Source organism: Meles meles, chromosome 1 (genome assembly GCF_922984935.1).
Source record: "Meles meles chromosome 1, mMelMel3.1 paternal haplotype, whole genome shotgun sequence".
Classification (NCBI taxonomy): Eukaryota; Metazoa; Chordata; class Mammalia; order Carnivora; family Mustelidae; genus Meles; species Meles meles.
The window spans coordinates 182,206,832-182,224,627 of record NC_060066.1 but is presented as its reverse complement, the minus strand read 5'-3'; the positions used below and the strand labels follow the sequence as shown (position 1 = coordinate 182,224,627).

The 17,796-nt window shown below is 39.4% G+C and overlaps 1 protein-coding gene across 1 annotated transcript; it reads right to left on the bottom strand.

Moving 5' to 3' along the window:
- Nucleotides 1-8,143: 8,143 nt before the first annotated feature.
- LOC123925225 (60S ribosomal protein L30-like) lies at nucleotides 8,144-11,495 on the bottom strand. The gene is made up of 2 exons (XM_045978490.1): nucleotides 11,167-11,495; nucleotides 8,144-8,156 (listed from the first exon to the last, which is right to left on the bottom strand). The coding sequence occupies exons 1-2, from the start codon at nucleotides 11,445-11,447 to the stop codon at nucleotides 8,144-8,146; spliced, it is 294 nt and encodes a 97-aa protein (XP_045834446.1). The 5' UTR covers nucleotides 11,448-11,495.
- Between the last annotated feature and the right edge of the window lie 6,301 nt (nucleotides 11,496-17,796).

Genomic DNA, 17,796 nt, shown 5'->3' with positions numbered 1-17,796 from the left:
GTTATTTGGTGTGTGGACTGTCATTTTCTATCAGTGAAACCTTGTACAAGTGTCTTATAACTCTCTGAACCTTGCTTTGCTTATCTGTAAATTGTTTTATGGTTGTTATAAGATTACAGAAAAATGTTCAAATGTTCACAATGTGGGCCCTTGATAAATGGCTGATGTCATTATAAAGGAAGGTATTGCTAAGTCAAATTAAGAGGTTTAATAAGTTAATAGAACAGACAATATTTTGGTGCAACATATTTCTTTAAAGACTTTATTTATTTGACAGAGAGATAGAGAGCACAAGTAGGTAAAGCAGGAGGAAGATGGAGAAGCAGACTCTCCACTGAGAAGGGAGCCCGATGCGGGACTCGATCCCAGGACTCTGGGATCATGACCTGAGCAGAAGGCAGCCACTTAACCAACTGAGCCACCCAGGCACCCTGGTGGTTCGAATTCACTTTGGGCTAAGGGCTAAGAATCCAGAGAGGAATTTGATAGAGACTCAATGGTCTAGAATTTGGAGCTGGCTTGTCCAATTACTATAGGAGCTACCCGACTAGTGTCTCTAGCTTCATTGTCCCCCACGGTTTCCTGGTTCCAGCAACCACCTCCCTGTGAGTGGCAGACCTGTCCGCCTCACTTCCTTCATTTCCATGTGTAAAAACCTTCGATAACTCATACACTACGCAATTCTCTGTTATATACTGTTTTGAACTGTTCAGCAATCTTTCTTCAATTCAGACTTCTTTTCCCAGATAAAACTGTTATAGTTAGGACTTAGAACTTAAAAATAAGGAATATAAGGTTGCCCCTGAGAGAATTTAACTTAATGGACTGGTGATGAAAAGAACCCAAGGTCTCCTAGGCCCTTGGGAACAGTTACTTAATTACTAATCAGTGGTATGAACACATCTAAGGAAAGAAAGCTTCAATGTGGTCTGCTATACAACTCAAATAGAGGAAAGCCGCAGAGATAAATGTTAGCTGAATGCATCCAGCACTGACCATGGGATAAAGAAAGATACTGGAAACAGGAGAACCTGAACATTTCAAGGCTTCAGGGCTAGTTATTTCCTCTGGCCAGCAGAAGTCCCCCTCCCTTCTATGTCTCCAGTAAAGGTACTCAGCATTCTTGTCTTGGATCTCCTGGATGAAATAGTCCCCCTTTTAAATTACTAGGTCTGGAGATCTCATCAGGCTGCTTGTTTACTAATTCTGCTTTTCAGGTATTTACAGATTGAGATAGGGCACCTCTGTCAGGATCTCAAGCATTCTGGTTAATTGAAAGGTTTATCTCTATTCTTTATGTGAGTCTGACATTCTTAGTTTATGTGAAGCTGATAAAGTGAAGATCTTAGTGAAAAAGATGAAACTTATGAGACAGGAGAAAATGTAGCAGAATATTTTATTTATTTATTTGTTTATTATTTTAAAAGACTTTTAAAATTTATTTATTTGACAGAGAGAGAGAGAGCACAAGCAGGGGGAGCAGCAGGCAAAGGGAGAGGGAGAAGCAGGCTCCCTGATGAGCAGGGAGCCCAACACGGGGCTCAATTCCAGGACCCTGGGATCATGACCTGAACCGAAGGCAGATGCTTAACAGACTGAACCACCCAGGCACCCTGACTTTTTAATCATGTGGTTGAAATATTCCTTTTAAGTAAGACATACCATCTAGGATCTATAAAGGAAAAGATTTAACTAGGTACAAGACTTAACTTCTATACAAAGAAAAACACTATCAACAAACTAAAACACTATCAACAAACTTGAAAGACATGATAGACTAGGATCACATATTGGCAAGTTACATAATAAAGGATTGATTGATTGATACATTGTGGGTATATGAAGATGAAGATATATTGTTGATACAATATATGAAGAAAACCTAATAATGAAAAAAGGAAAGACTACCCAATAGAAGAACGGGTAGAGGATATATGAATTAGAAAAGTTACAGAAAATATGTTTAATAATAATATGTCTCACAAACATTTGAGAATGGTTCAAGTTCAATACAGTAGGTTCAAGACAATAGGACAGTTTGTCTCATTGATCAACTCTTCCTTTCACAAAAGGTTTCTCTATAGCATGTAGTGCTGTTTGATAGCATTTTACCCACAGTAGAATTTCATTCAAAATTGGTCTTAATCCTTCCAAATTTAATCAACTAAGTTTATGGAATGTCCTAAGTCCTTTATTGTCATTTCCACAATCTTCACAGCATCTTCACCAGAAGGAAATTCCATCTCAAGAAACCGCTTTCTTTATTCGTCCATAAGATGTAACTCCTCTTCGGTTCAGGTTTTATCAAGAGATGGCAGCAATTCAGCCACATTTCAAGGCTCCGTTCTAATTCTGGTTCTCTTTCTCTTTCTACCACATCTGCAGCTACTTCTTGCACTAAAGTCTTGAACCCCTCGAAGTCATCCATGAGGGTTGAAATCAACTTCCTCCAAATTCCTGTTAATGTTGCTATTCTGGCCTTTTCCCATGAATCACAAATGTTTTTAATGGCATCTAGAATAGTGAATCCTTTTGAGAAAGTTTTCGATGTACTTTGCCCAGATTTTTCAGAGAAATCACTCTCTATGGCAGCTATAAACTTACAAAATGTATTTCTTAAATAATAAGTTTGAAAGTTGAAATTACTCCTTGATCCTTGGGCAGCAGAATGGATGCTATGTTAGCAGGCATGAAAACAGCATTCATCCCATTGTCCATCTCTGTTAGAGCTCTTGGGTGACCAGGTGCACCATCAAGAGCAGCAATATTTGGAAATGAATCTTTTTTCCTGAGTAGGATGTCTCAACAGTGGGCCTCAAATATTCAGTAAACCATGTTCTAAACAGAACAGTAAATGAGCATTGGCTTCAACTTAAAATTTCCAGCTGTATTAACCTCTAGCAAAAGAGTCCGCTTGTCCTTTGATGCTCTGATGCCAGGCATTGACTTCTCTCTAGCTATGAAAGTTTTAGATGACATCTTCTTCCAGTATAAGACTGTTTTGCTTATATTGAAATTATATTTGTTATGGTGAAACTATTGTTTACCAACTATGGTAAATATTGTTTAGTGCAGCCACCTTCGTGAATTCTCATACTCAAATCTTCTGGAGAACTTGCTGCAGTTTCTACATTAGCACTTGCTGCTTCACCTTGAACTTTTATGTTACAGAGGTGGCTTCTTTCCTCCAACTGCATGAACCTATCCCTTCTAGCTTCTGATTTTTCTTCTGCATCTTCCTCCCCTCTTTGTCCTTCACAGAACTGAAAAGAGTGAGAGCCTTGCTCTGGATTAAGTTTTGACTTAAGGGAGTGTTATGGTTGGTTTGACCTCTCAAACTTTTCCCATATCAACCATAAGGCTCTTGTTTTCTTTTCATTCATGTGTTCACCAGAGTAGCCCTTAAGATTTCATTCAGGAACTTTTCTTTTGCATTCCCAACTTGGCTAACTATTTGGCTTAAGGGGCCTAGATTTTGACCCAATTCAGCTTTTGACATGCCTTCCTCATTAATAATTTCTAGTTTTTTATTTAAAGTGAGGGATGTGTAGCTTTTCCTTTTACTCACTTAGAGACCACTGTAGGGTTATTAACTGGGCTAATTTCAATATTTTTGTGTCTCAGGGACTAGGAGAGGGAGAGACCGGTTGGTGGAGCAGTTAGAACAAATAAAACTTTTCTTTTTTTTAAGATTTTATTTATTTGACAGAGATCACAAGTAGGCAAAGAGGCAGGCAGAGAGAGAGGAAGGGAAGCAGGCTCCCTGCTAAGCGGAGAGCCTGATGTGGGGCTCGATCCCAGGACCCTGAGATTATGACCTGAGCCGAAGGCAGAGGCTTTAACCCACTGAGCCACCCAGGCACCCTGTAGAACAAATAAAACATTTATGGTTTAAGTTTGTCATCTTATATGAGCACGGTTCATGGCACCCCATAATAAATGTTCATGGTGTCCCAAATACAAGAGTAACTTCCAAGATCACTGGCCACAGATCACCATAACAAATATAATAATAATGAAAAAGTGGGGAGGGTATGTGATACGGTGAGTGCTGTGAAGTGACCCTGACGATTCACAGACCTTACCCGGGGGCAAATAATACATTATACGTTAATAAAAATAATAATAAAAAAAGAAAAATAATAATAATGAAAAAGGTTGAAATATTGCAAGAAATGCCAAAATGAGGGGTGCCTGGGTGGCATAGTCAGTTAAGCATCTGACTCTTGGTTTCAGGTCAGGTTGTGATCTCCTGGTTGTGGGATCAGGCCCTATAATAGACTCCCTGCTCAGCATGAAGTCAGCTTGAGATTCTCCCTCCTGTCCCCTCTTGTCCCTCCTGCTCATGCTCTCTGTCTCTCAAATAAAATAAAATAAACCTTTAAAAAAAATTACCAAAATATGACACAGAGTGCAAAATGAACAAATGCTGTTGGAAAAATGGTGTCAATAGACTGGCTCAATGCTGGGTCGCCACAATTTATAAAAAACTATGAAATGTAATAAAGCGAAGCACAATAAAACAGGGTATGCCTTGCTTGAAAAACAACTTGACTAAGAATAAAATTCATGACTTGCATTTGCTTTCCCTCACACCCTTGAAGTCATGCTCCATTGTTTTTCTAGTTTTAGTCCAGCATTTTCATTCATCTCTGGGTTGGCTTGATTTCATCTGATGTTGTTGTTTTTTTTTTTCCAGAAAGGATTGTATGTTATTTACTCCCCAAGTTCTTGCTTGTTTGAGAATATGTCTTATTGGCTTATTGACTTAAATGACAACCTGACCAGATATTATATTCTTGGGCTCACTTTATTGCCCTAGAAACTTTGCAGCCACCGAATGCCACTATGGAGAAGTCTGAGACCAACCTGATTCTTCCTTCTTATAAGTGATCTGCTTTTTCTGCCTGTATGGCTGAAGAATTCCTCCTTTATTCTGAAAGATGAAGAACTTTATAAAGATATATCTTGGTTTCAATTGTTCTTTGTTGGTTTTCTCACGACACAGTGTGGCCTTTTCATGTGTAGACTCAGTACTCCTCAGCTCTTCACATCAGGAAAAATTTCTCTTGTTATAGATGAAAACACCTTTTCTTTTTAATTTGTCACGTTCTTGCACCCAGTTTTACATCTTCAAAGCATGTGTCACTACTTGAAAGTATCTTATTTGTTTATTAGTTTAATGTCTTTCTAACCCTTGGAATGTAAATTCCATGAAAAAAGGAATTTTATCTCTCCGTTGTAATTTCTGTATCTCCCATATCATGAACAGTGCCAAGGAAGACCATTGCTGTTTCAATAAATATTTATTTCCAATTTTATAAATTATGTAGTGAACATTCTCAGCATACATCTTTTTGAACCATTTAAATGATCTCTTTAGAGTAAATTTCTGGAAGTGGGATTACTATATCAAGAGGTACACACATTTCATATTATGTTCGCCATTGCCAAACTGTTTCCAGAAAGATTGTTCAAATTTATGCTAAAGTGCAGGTGAGTGCCCATTTTCCTTACCTCCACAGAATTTAGTCAATCTTTCTAATCTTTGCCAACCTATATGTAAAATATAATAGCTTATTGTTTTACTCATCTTTTCTTTAGGTTCTTAGACACTTGTAGATCTTAGACTGTGCATTTTCTATTTATGCAGCTTGACCTTTTGCTAGTGGGTTGTTAATATTTTCTTGTTGATTTATAAGAGCTAGTTAGATATTTGTTATTAACTCTTTTTAATTAAGTATGATAAATATTTTCACTATTTGCTATTTGTCTTCCAGTCTTATTTATGGCCTTTCTCACCATGCAGAATGTTTACATTGGTATGGGATGACTAGTTTCTCTTTATGGCTTCTAACTTTTGGGATGTGTTTTGAAAGCTTACTTCAACTCCAAGGTTATACAACTATTTCCCCGTGTTTTCTTCAAGTATTGTTATGGTTTCATTCCCCACCCCCCACATGCTTTGGGCCTAAAGAGTGAGATAGGGATCAAGCTGTATTTTCTTCTAAATGGCTGGCCAGTTATTCCAAAGTCTCTTACCATATTAGTCAACATACATCCACTGATTAGCATTTATTGACTATCATGTGCAGACACTAAGTCCTTTACATGCATAATCTAGTTTAATCCACACATCAAGAGATGACAAAATCAGATTTGCATTTAAAAAACAAAATAAAAGTTTTTTGGATGCCTGGGTGGCTGTCGGTTAAGCATTTGCCTTCAGATGGGTCATGATCTCAGGGTTTTGGGATTGAGTCCCTCATCAGGCTCCCTACTCAGCAGAGATCCTACTTCTCCTTCTGCTTATTGCTCCCTCTGCTTTACTCTTTCTCTGATAAACAAGTAAATACAATCTTTAAAAAAAAAAAAAGACTGAATCTTTGTTTCCAAAGTGGAAAATAGACTGGAGGGAAAAAAGGATTTCAATGTGACCAGTTATTTAAGTGATCCAGACAAGAGACCCCTTTGCTGTTGTATATTCTAGCACTTAATGGTCATGGCACGTGGTAATGACTTGGACCAGAGAGGTGGTGGTAGGGATGGAGAAAAGTGGACAAATTTTGAGAAATAGTTTGGAGATTGAATTAACAGATCTTACTTAAATATGGGGAGAAGTGAGAGAGGGAGATGTCAAAGGTGACTCAGGTTTCTAGAAGGAATATCTTTAATGGGAAAGTGATGAGTTTACTTCTGAACACACTGAGTTGAAGATACCTTGGAAATATTCATCTGAGAATGTCAGGTAAGCAGTTAATTACATCAATCTGGAGCTCAAACAACAATTCTGAATTCGGATATGAATTTGAGGAGCATAAGCATACTGATAGTAGTAATTGAACCCATTGGAAGAGCTGTGATTACTTAAGGAAAAGGTATCAAATGAAAAGAGAAAAGCACCTAGGACAGGTCCCTGAAAGATTCTGGCATTTTAAACGTTTAGTAATAGAGGAGAGAGAAACCAGTAAAAATGTCTGTGAAAGGCTGCTGGACAAGCAAGAGAAACCAGGAGAGTGTGGTGTACTTAGAAGACAAGGAAAGAGGGCATTCAAGGAGAGAGTTCAGGGTAATTCTAAGAGCTAGTAAAATGATAGACCATGAACGCTAAGCCAGATAAACAGAGAAGTAAAGATAGGAAGGGGGTGATAGAAGGGAAGTGAAGTGATCGGTAATCTTTTCGAACAGAGGGAAGGGAATTTGCCATCAGGCTGGTGTAATAACTGAACTGAAAGTGGACTATTAGAATTAGTGATTTTAGGGAAGAGGGGAAAAGAATTAGTGGTTTTAGAAATAAAGAAAATAGGGACACTTGGGTGGCTCAGTGGGTTAAAGCCTCTGCCTTTAGCTCGGGTCATGATCTCAGGGTCCTGGGATCAAGCTCGGCGGGGAGCCTGCTTCCCTTCATCTCTCTCTGCTTGTTTCTCTGCCTGCCTGTGATCTCTGTCTGTCAAAAATGGATAGAATCTTAAAAAAGAAAGAAAGAAAGAAAGAAAGAAAGAAAGAAAAAGAAAGAAAGAAGGAAAATAGAGGGGTTTTAGGTGATGAGTGATTGTTGGGGGGTAGGTGGCCAAATAGCAGTGGAGGAGGACATTAGCGATTAGGTGGGTCTTTCATGAGGACTCGAACTCACTTAGGATGACGGCAGGACTTGCAAGACAAGAGAACACAGTAACCAAGTGCCAGTGTCTTCTGTGAATGATGAGTCCACACAGGGCAGGTGAATTACAGTGACTAATCAGGGAGAGGGAGGCAGGGGTTTTCACAAAAGGGGTGGGGGAGCAGTGGACTCTGACTAGCACCGGGGAGTATCCTGGTCTCCTGACATGAAATAGGTGTGAAAAATATAAACAGACCTCACTGGAGAGAGCAGCCTGGGAAGTGGCCTAGAGAAGGCCAGGTTGAAATAAGTACTGAAGTGGAAAGAACTTTCCGGGAAATGATTGAATGTGTAGAGGAGTTGAAATTCCAGAAGGTAAATGGAGGGTTTGTGTAGGGAAGGAGGAGAGAGATTACACTAGGCTTAAGGAAGTGTAGAACATTTTAGGACGATAGTTCCATAGAGGACAAATTTGGGAAGAGAGCAGGTAATTCTGTTTGGAGCTTTGACTTATGGAAAGTGGAATGAAGCTTGGTGATTTAGTCACAGCTGACTCCTGGAGAACAGTGGACACAAAGGTTTAGTAAAAGCCGGCTGTGGTCTGGAAGGTCCTGCAAGTATTTGTTCTCATGCAGAAGTGTGATTAGTCTCAGTAGATGCAGCGGAGGACAGTAGTAGGAGCTAAGAAGCTTGAAGTTCAAGGTTCTTTGAGGGGAGGAATGAACAGTTGTCCTAAGATTGAATTCTTAGGTGTAGCATCAACTGGGGTCCTCTTTAAACAGAGGTTGGAGGTCTTGATACTTAGAGCTCCGGGTGGGGGTGGGGAAACAGGGACTTAGTAGTGGCCCGGGAAACAGATCTAGAGCTGTAAATGCAGATACACGGTTTAGAACTTCCCCTGGAGAACAGTTTTGATTTTCACTCTCCCAGCATAGAAATGATTCCAGAACTATGATCTCAGAGTATTTTCATCCATTATTACAAGCTTAAATTTTAAATGATTTGGTCCATTTCCCCCAAGTTTCCTTCTTATTTTAGCAAAGTATGTATTTGCTTAATTCATAATTTACGTAATTGTTGGTAAGTTAAATTTTCCAACACAAGAGATATCATGGTTTCTGGTTGGTATAACTATAAAATTCAGGAGTCTTAACAAAACTTAAAGTTGTCCCATTTCAGGGGGGAAAGTATAAATCTTAGTTTTTAACTTTTTCTTTTCCTGCCAATGCCTTTATAGAATCGGTAGAAAATGCTTTAACGGAACTAGGCCAATGTCATACACAGGGCCCCTCCGTCCCTACCCTCTCTCAGCTCCTTGGGACTTCACGCTACCCTAAACTTCTGGAGATGCTTTGTGTTTCTAGCTCTCACTTGGATATGGATAGACTATGGATAGATTCTGTTTTTTCACTGTGGAAGCTCATTGTTTTTTACTCACATAAAATCACTTCTTAGATGCATATTTTTCCACATTTTAACAGCTCAGAAAGTTGAGATGTTTCTTATAATCCAAACTGTCTCGGATTTGATGATCCCTCCCCTCCCACAGCCTAACATAATTCCTGACACACAGGCAGCACTGAACAAATGTTTGTTTATTGATTGACTAATATGTAAATTAAGAAGAGGCCATACAAGTTGAATTATTTCTTAAATACCAATTTTAACCTGACCTCCAGCATTTATTCAAACTTTTAAGTTTCATGGGTCTTTTTATTCAAGAGAATGTTAGGTTGTTAAAAAATAGAGGAAAGGAATAAAGAAAAGCATAATAATCTATCTGCCTTTATAATGATCTAAAAATGGATTTAATATTTACAAGGCATTCCTTAACAATACCTAACCTTACTTTTGTGTAATTTGTCACCAAACAACAGTAACGAAAACAACCAACCATACGATATATATAGGAAAAAAGTGACTATTAGAATAATAGAGGGATACCTGGCTGTCTCAGTCTATAGAGCATGCGACTCTTGATCTTGGGGTCATAAATTTGAACCCCACATTGGGCCTAGAGATAACTTTAAAAAAAGAGACCACTCACTTTATGGGGTACCTGGCTGCCTCAGCTGTGGGAATATGCAACACTTGATCTTGGGGTTGTAAGTTCGAGCCCCACATTGGGTGTAGCGATTACTTAAATAAATAAACTTTAAAAAATGGATAATAGAGAAAGTATATGATTTATCTAAATTCTATCGAAGTTCTTTTTTTTTTTTCTTTTTAAAGATTTTATGTATTTATTTGACAGAGAGAGATCACAAGTAGGCAAAGAGGCAGGCAGAGAGAGTGAGAGGGAAGCAGGCTCCCGCCGAGCAGAGAGCCCGATGTGGGACTCAATCCCAGGACCCTGAGATCATGACCCGAGCCGAAGGCAGCGGCTTAAACCACTGAGCCACCCAGGCGCCCTCGAAGTTCTTTTTATCTTTTTTTTTTAATTTAGATTTACCTAAATTTATCTAAATTCTAAATTTATCTAAATTGGTTTCTTGGTTTATAGTACTTGTTCTTCACACCAGGCTGGGTTGTCCCACGGAAAGATGGATGTATCAAAAGCATTCTTAAACGCAGCGCACTTGTGCAAAGTGCTTCTTAAAACTGATAGCCTTAAAGTGAAATTCTCACTGCTTTTGTGCATTCATCTCTTTCTAGTCTTCAGAAGAAGGGGAAAAGGGAAAAGATGCAGCACCGCTGAAATATAATTGCTTAGTAGGCACCGTTCAATGAGGGAGGCAGTAAAAAGTGAAACTCCTATTATTACATAGTAAAGAGCACCTTATTTAGCTCTTGGGAAAGATTGAAGGATATTTACAGGTAAAATGCAATTTTTCACTCACTTTGTAGGTATGATCACAAGTGTCAACTTGTTTTCTGACTTAGAATCTTTAAGTCATCCTCATGAAATGTTTATATTCCTTTGTCTTACCTTCTCTGCCCGTGCCGCGGAGGTGTCACTCCACTGCTTCGCCGTGATTTGACTTTGGGAGTAATTTTCACTCCTACACATATATTTCCAGGCTCTCCTTAGGTTATCCCTTTCTTGCTTTGGCTTTCATTGCAATGATATCTTCTCTGACATCCATTTTAGCCAAGATTAACTTCCTTTTGCCCCTGAATATTTGATTTTTTTCTCTACCTATAAGCTGGTTTTGAAGTCAGGTGTGTCCCAGGGTAGAAGCGTCTATTTTTCATTTCACTAAAGTTACTTCCTGGAATTGCTTCTCTCTTGGGGGGGGGGGGGTGGTTTTCAAAAAACCTCAGGACTCCAGAAAATTAGTGAGCACAAACTTTGCAAGTTTTAGTGAAGAATGTTGGTAGTGGTGGTTGCATTCTTTTATGGGGAAGTCATCATATTGATGCTTATTTCTGCCTTCCCACTCAAAATGACTACAAGTTATCAGAGGAGGGACCTCTCGTGACCTCCAGTTATTTCCCTCTTTAACTTTTTTTCAATTACTTTTTTATAGTTTGTTAGTTCTGCTTTCTAGCTATGTTTTACTTTTTTTTTTTTTTTTAAACGAGCTCTGGCCAGTTTCATTAAAGATGAATTTTGCATGTTTTGCTTTTCACCAGTCTGTTCTGGCATGCTTCTAATAATATCAGGATCACCTGGATCAACGATAGCCAGTGTGCATACCCCACAGTATTTCCCACATTCCAAACCCAGTTCAGTAGTATTGCCTCTATACCGATGGACACCAGTTTTGGCCAAAATGGCATAGTACTCTATTTCAGATTTCCTCAAGGCAGGACAGTTGTTGGCAAGGACGATCAGTTTCACTTTGCTGTGTCTGATCATTTTCAGAGTCTGCTTGTACCCAAGCACATACTTTCCACTTTCCATAATGAGTTGGAGCCCAGAGTAAAGAGACTCCAGTACCTTTTTTGTCTTCTTTGCAACCACCGTCTTCCTGCCTTAGGTGTGGGCAGACCCCAAACAAGAGCAGCCACCAAGATGGCTGGGAGCAAGAAAAAGGCGCTACGTTCTACTTTTTAAGCTACAATTTTAGCTAACTTTCTGAGTGGGCTATTTAATCTAAGCTTCAATTAGTTTATCTGTAAAATATGGATGAAAATGCCCACCTATCAGCGGTTTTTGTGGCACTGCTCATCCAGAAGCGGCTAGCTCATTCATTTCATAGCTCTTTATAAAAATCTCATTCAAGGGGCACCTAGGTGGCTCAGTGGGTTACGCCTTTGTCTTCGGCTCAGGTCATGATCCCAGGGTCCTGGGATTGAGTCCCGCATTGGGCTCTCTACTCAGTGGGGAGCCTATTTCCCTGTCTCTCTCTGTCTGACTCTCTGCCTCCTTGTGATCTCTCTCTCTCTTTCTGTCTGTCAAATAAATAAAATAAAATAAAAAATCTCATTCATTTCAGTACATTCCTTCACTGTCTGCAACTTGAAATCACTCTAATTTCTTGCTATGCTCTTGTCCTAAATGTTCTTGCTCTTAACTCACTGTTCTCACAAATTCATGTGGTCTTCTGGTTGGCTGGTCATATAATTTATTTGGACACTTTTTTTTCTTTAAAGTAAGCTCTATGCCCAACATGGGTCTTAAACTCAAGACCCTGAGATTAAGAGTTGCGTGCTCTACCAACTGAGCCAGCTGGGCACCCCTAATTTATTTGGACACCTATAAGCATACAAGGGGGCAGCACCATCAATTATTATGCTAGGATAACAGATGTAAACTGGGATCGTCCTAAGCAAATGAGAATGTATCCCATCCATTAGCCCTCTCCTGGCTAAAGCAGACTACTTCCTACTCTGGGAATTATCTTCACGTTTCCATTTCAGGACTCCATTGCTTTATTGACCTTCTGTATAAATCCTTCCCTCTGTCACTATGACTATCAATACCTATGCTCAGACAGAACTACATATATTTACTTTCGAAACCACCTTCCTTTACCAAGTTTTCCATTTCTGTTAAAGGATAGCCCACACCAGAATTTATCTTTGACTTTCTGTATTCCTTCAGATCTCATATCCAGCTGGCTGGCAAAGTCTGTTAGTTCAATTTCTATAAGCATATATTGAGTATTCACTTGGTTCCAGACTCCAAGTGAAGTGCCAGGGATACAAAGAGAAATAAAATACAGATAGTATCTTTGGTATAGTGGTTATGTTAACATGGAAGTTATCGATTCTGCCTGAATGAGTCAAGGAAGACTTTGCAGAAATAAAGTTGAAACTGATCTGTCACTTACTATATGAAAATATTAATATATATTTTATTACCAAAATTTGCTAGACACTATGATATGCACTAAGAATACATTGATACGCAGGGCAGGACCCTGGAGTTTAGAGACTATTAGTGAAGGTAGACCATATAAAAGTGAGGAGTGTTAGAAAAGGTAAGAATGGGGCATAATATGAATGTATAGAAGGAGAACTAACCAACTCTGCTTTCATTTAAGCCAAAATCTGAAAAGACAAATAGGAGTGGTTAGGTGAAGGGGAGAGATTGCTAGGAGAGAGGAGGAGAGATAGGTGTGAAAGAGGAGAGAGGATGATGCATTGAAGCACTGATGGGAGATGAACATGTCTTTAGGGAAAGAGAAGTGGGGAAAGGGACGTAGAATGAAGGTGGATGCTCAGACGGCGTCAGAACTTACAATACCTTTAGACCATATTAAGGATTTTAGACTTTATCCCAAAGTCAATGGACAGCCATTATATTACACATAAGCACTGACAGTGATAGCCCTTTTTAAAAGAAGACTGTTGCAGTAGCTTAGGTAAGAGATGATGGTGGTAAAAATGGAGAAGAAGATGGTTTTCAGAATATCTAGAAAGTATAATGACAAAATCAGTCATTGATTTGTAATGAATGGTGAAGAAGGAATAGTCGAAGATGACTCTCAGAGCAGCTGGTACTAGCACGTGCTGAGCTGAGAAACACCAGGTTTGAGAATGAAGATGATAAGTCTAGATTTGGATATGCCAAGTTTAAGGTGCCAGTGGAAAATTCAGGTAGAGGGCTTATGGAGGCAGTTGGATATGTGAGTGTGAAACTATGGATTTGAGAGTTGTAGGTATGCCAATGGTAAAAAAGCCATGGGAGTGAATGCATTTAACCTTTGGTAGAAGCCAAAGTAGGAAGAGATGTGTGCATTAGAACGGAATGTGAAAAACATTTATTGGTTGCACAAAAGAGATGTAAGATGGTCAAAAAGGAACATCTAGAGAAGAGAAAAGAAAATCAGAAGTGTGTGATATCACAGACGTTAAAGGAAGAAAGCATTTCAAACAGAGAATGGCCAAGTAAAAGGAGAAATAAAAATTGATGATCTTACTGAGACAGTTTTTGAGGAATGGCAGGAAAAAATTCCAGATTGATGGGGTTGAGGAGTAAGGGGTGGTTAATAATATCAAGGCAGAGTACGTGGGCTAATACTTTGGGAAGGAGGGGAGGGAAAGCATAAGAGCTGGAGAAGGATGTGGATGAAAGACTAAGGAGGATTTATCTTTTTTTTTTTTCTTTTAATGAGGGATACTTGAGTATGTTTAAATATTGACTAGAAAGGAACCATTAAAGAGGACGAGGTTGGAAACAAGAAAGAGACCATACTAGTGCAAAGGCCTCCAATGAAAGCCAGGGCTCCAAAGCACAGGTGGAGGGTCCAGCTTTTAAAAGGAAGAGGGGCTCTTCTTCCCTTTCTGCAACAGGAGAGAACAAAGAAAGGGAATTACAGGTGCAGGTAGGAGGTGGGAACTGAAGTAGGTTCCCCTCGATAGCTTTTCATCTTTCAAAAATAGGTACTCAAATATTTATTAAGTCAATGAATGAACAAATGCAAGTGACACAAATCTGAAATCCACACAGTTTCTGTTTTCCTCCAGAAGCATTCTGTTGTCTAGAAAAGCATGGAGATGATAGTGGAGGTGAGCAGGATTCAGAGTATTTTTAGGAAGAGTGCCTTTAGGAAGAATACCTTTCAAGAAAGGATGTTTCAAAATCAAAAAATAAGTATGCTAAAGTCATGATCCAAATGGGAATCAGCAGGGATAACGCTGCTCTGTTGAATGAAGGGAAAGCAAAAAGGCTGAATGAATGCCTGTTCTATACAGGTCTGTTTTGTTCTGTATTTTTAATTTTAAAAATTCTTTTTCAATCCCTAGAAGTTTCAGACCACAAACTGCGACTCTAGGGGGAGAGCATAGAACTATCACCTACTGAGCACTTATTTGCCAAGAACTATGGAGAGTAACTTCCATTTTATCTTCATGTCAACTTTATGAGGTAGGTGTACTTAATACTGTCCCCATTTTAAGATGGGGGAAACTGAGCTTCAGAGACAATGAATGAGACAAGGCCCCTCAACCTTTCAGTGGTAGAAATAGGATTCAAACCCAGATCTGCCTTCAGTTGTTCTTTTTTTTTTTTTAAAAAAGATTTTATTTATTTATTTGACAGAGAGAGATCACAAGTAGGCAGAGAGGTGGGCAGAGAGAGTGAGAGGGAAGCAGTCTCCCCGCCGAACAGAGAGCCCGATGCGGGACTTGATCCCAGGACCCTGAGATCATGACCTGAGCTGAAGGCAGCGGCTTAAACCACTGAGCCACCCAGGCACCCCTGCCTTCAGTTGTTCTTAACTGCAGTGCTATATGGATCCATCTCAGATTTTAACACTTTTCCTTTTTTAAAGATTTTATTTATTTACTTACTTGAGAGAGAGAGTGAGAGAGAGCACAAGAGGGGAGAAGGTCGGAGGGAGAAGCAGACTCCCCATGGAGCTGGGAGCCGGAAGTGGGACTTGATCCCAGGACTCTGGGCTCACGACCTGAACCGAAAGCAGTCACCCAACCAACTAAGCCACCCAGGTGCCTCAGATTTTAACTCTTAACCATTACAGACACTCTTCATGATGCGGTCATGAGTAAAATGTTCCCTGACATGCCATAGGCGCTATTCTTGTGATATTCCCCACTCTTCAAGGTTCAAATTCTATCGCCATTAATTCCCTGTCTAAATCCTACTTCTTTCCTAAACACGTCAGGATACCTCTAACCCTAATGGTCTCTGTGTCCTTCGAAATCCTACAAAGTTTGTGTTACTCACTTGAAGAATTTTTTTTTTCTGCATTGTAATTGAGAATAATAACTTTTCTTTTGAACTTTCCATAGGACTCTTTTATGATTATAACTTAACACCACAATTCCACAAGCTTCTTATGGGGTAGGAAGTACATCTCATGTCCTTTTATTTGTTTTCTCCTTCCTTCCTTCCTTCCTTCCTTCCTTTTTAAATATCTTTTAAAACTTCTTCCTAGTGCCTTGTCCATAGCTTGCAGTCAGTATTTGTTGCTTAAGATTGCTGGGTCAATCTCACCACAGATATTGGTTGAACGTCTCTGAGAACTGTCCTCAACTACTTCAGAAAGTTCCTTGTTGATAAGTCAGTCTGAGAAATGGAGGATTTATTATTATTTCTGCTGTGGATCTTATTTTTCTTTTTTGGTTACAAAACTGGGAATCTCAAAGAGACTGTTCGTTTGTATGTGTAGGGGGGTTCCTTTGAAAGGGACTTTAGAAAAGCAGACTTTTTATTTTGTAAAGGTTTTTTGCAGCTTACAAGTCCTCAGGAAAAAAAAAAAAAAAAGCCCAAATTGGTTGAACTTGATGTTCCCCTCCTCCTTTCTCCTCCTTCAGAGCCTTTTTCTAAACCTACTTCCCTTAAAATGACTTTTATTGATTTTCACTCAATGAGAGTTATTCTTCAGAATGAGGATGGAGGGGTCAGAGAGAGAAATTTACCCTGTGTTACCTGTGGAATAGGTGTACCTCTGTATCTAGTCTTGTTTTATTTGTTCTGTTTCCTGTATCCAGAAACCTGCACACTAGGGATCATTAGGTCCTCTGTGTCTTGGTCGGAGCTTGAGTACAGTATACTAATAGATCAATTTATGTGTTCATTCATTCAGCAAACATTTATTGAGCAGGCATGTCCTAGGCATTGGAGATACTAAGATGAATAAGATGTAGTCACTGCCCTCAATGACCTCCAGATGTACATGAAGGCACCAACTCGGTGGGGGTTGGGGTCAAGGAAGGCTTCCTCAACGAGGTAACTGAATATCCTCCCTTAGGGAATCCTAAGAAACTAAAGAGGTCAGCCTTGTAAAATACATATAAACATCTAATCAAATTAGCCAATTAGAAAGACATTTATTAAGAAAGGACAGTCTTTTACCAGTATGTCCTATGTTTCTTTTTCAATTTTTTCCAATTTCTTTGTCTCCAGTCTTATCCCTCTCCAGCCTACATTTAAAATTGCCTCCAAAGCTACTTTTCTAAATTCTGATCTGATCATGTCATTTCTGTCATGAGAATTTGTAATGGCTATTCATTCATTCATTCATTCATTCATTCATTCATTTATTCTATGTAATCATCCATCACCTACCATGATTGTTAAGTGTTTGGGATGCAGTGGTAAGCAAACCGTCTTTCCCTTTAAGAAGCTTACAGTCTAGGGGCGCCTGGGTTGCTCAGTGGGTTAAAGCCTCTGCCTTGGCTCAGGGTCCTGGGATCGAGCCCCACATGGGCCTCTCTACTCAGCAGGGAGCCTGCTTCTTCCCCCCACCCCACCCCCCGCAGCCTCTCTGCCTGCCTTTCTGCCTACTTGTGATCTCTGTCTGTCAAATAAATAAATAAAATCTTTAAAAAAAATAATAAAAGAAGCTTACAATCTAGACCAGGAGACAGACAAGCAGACAAGTAAGTAGACAGTTTCAGTATAGTTTAATACCAACTTTGACAGGGTAAGCACAGGATTCTGTGGGAGTGTATAGAGGAACACCTGGTCCTGTCTTGGAAAGCCAGGTAGTACTTCTTGAATCTTGTCCTTACCTTTTAATCAATTCAAGCTAACAGATACTAGTATCTATTGTGCTAAGTCCTATGCAAAACAGTCTGATCAAGCAGATCAAAGTCTAGTGGAGGTGCCTGAAAATTTAATCAATAATTCCAGCACCATGTGATAAGTGGATAGATAAATGCATAGCATGCTCCAATAACGCGGACTGGGGAAAAAAAAGGCCGGTGGTAGTGCAGCTTCCTGGAAGAGACCAGGCCTAAGCAGAGGCTTGAAGTAGGAGTAGGAGTTGGCTAGATCCTTAACAAACAAAGGATCGTTTAGATCCTTAACAAAAATACCCCTTCACAATTCATTGATCTAC

Bases quoted from the DNA above. Each gene is read 5' to 3' on its own strand.
- LOC123925225 (XM_045978490.1), bottom strand. From the start codon at position 11,447: ATGGAAAGTGGAAAGTATGTGCTTGGGTACAAGCAGACTCTGAAAATG.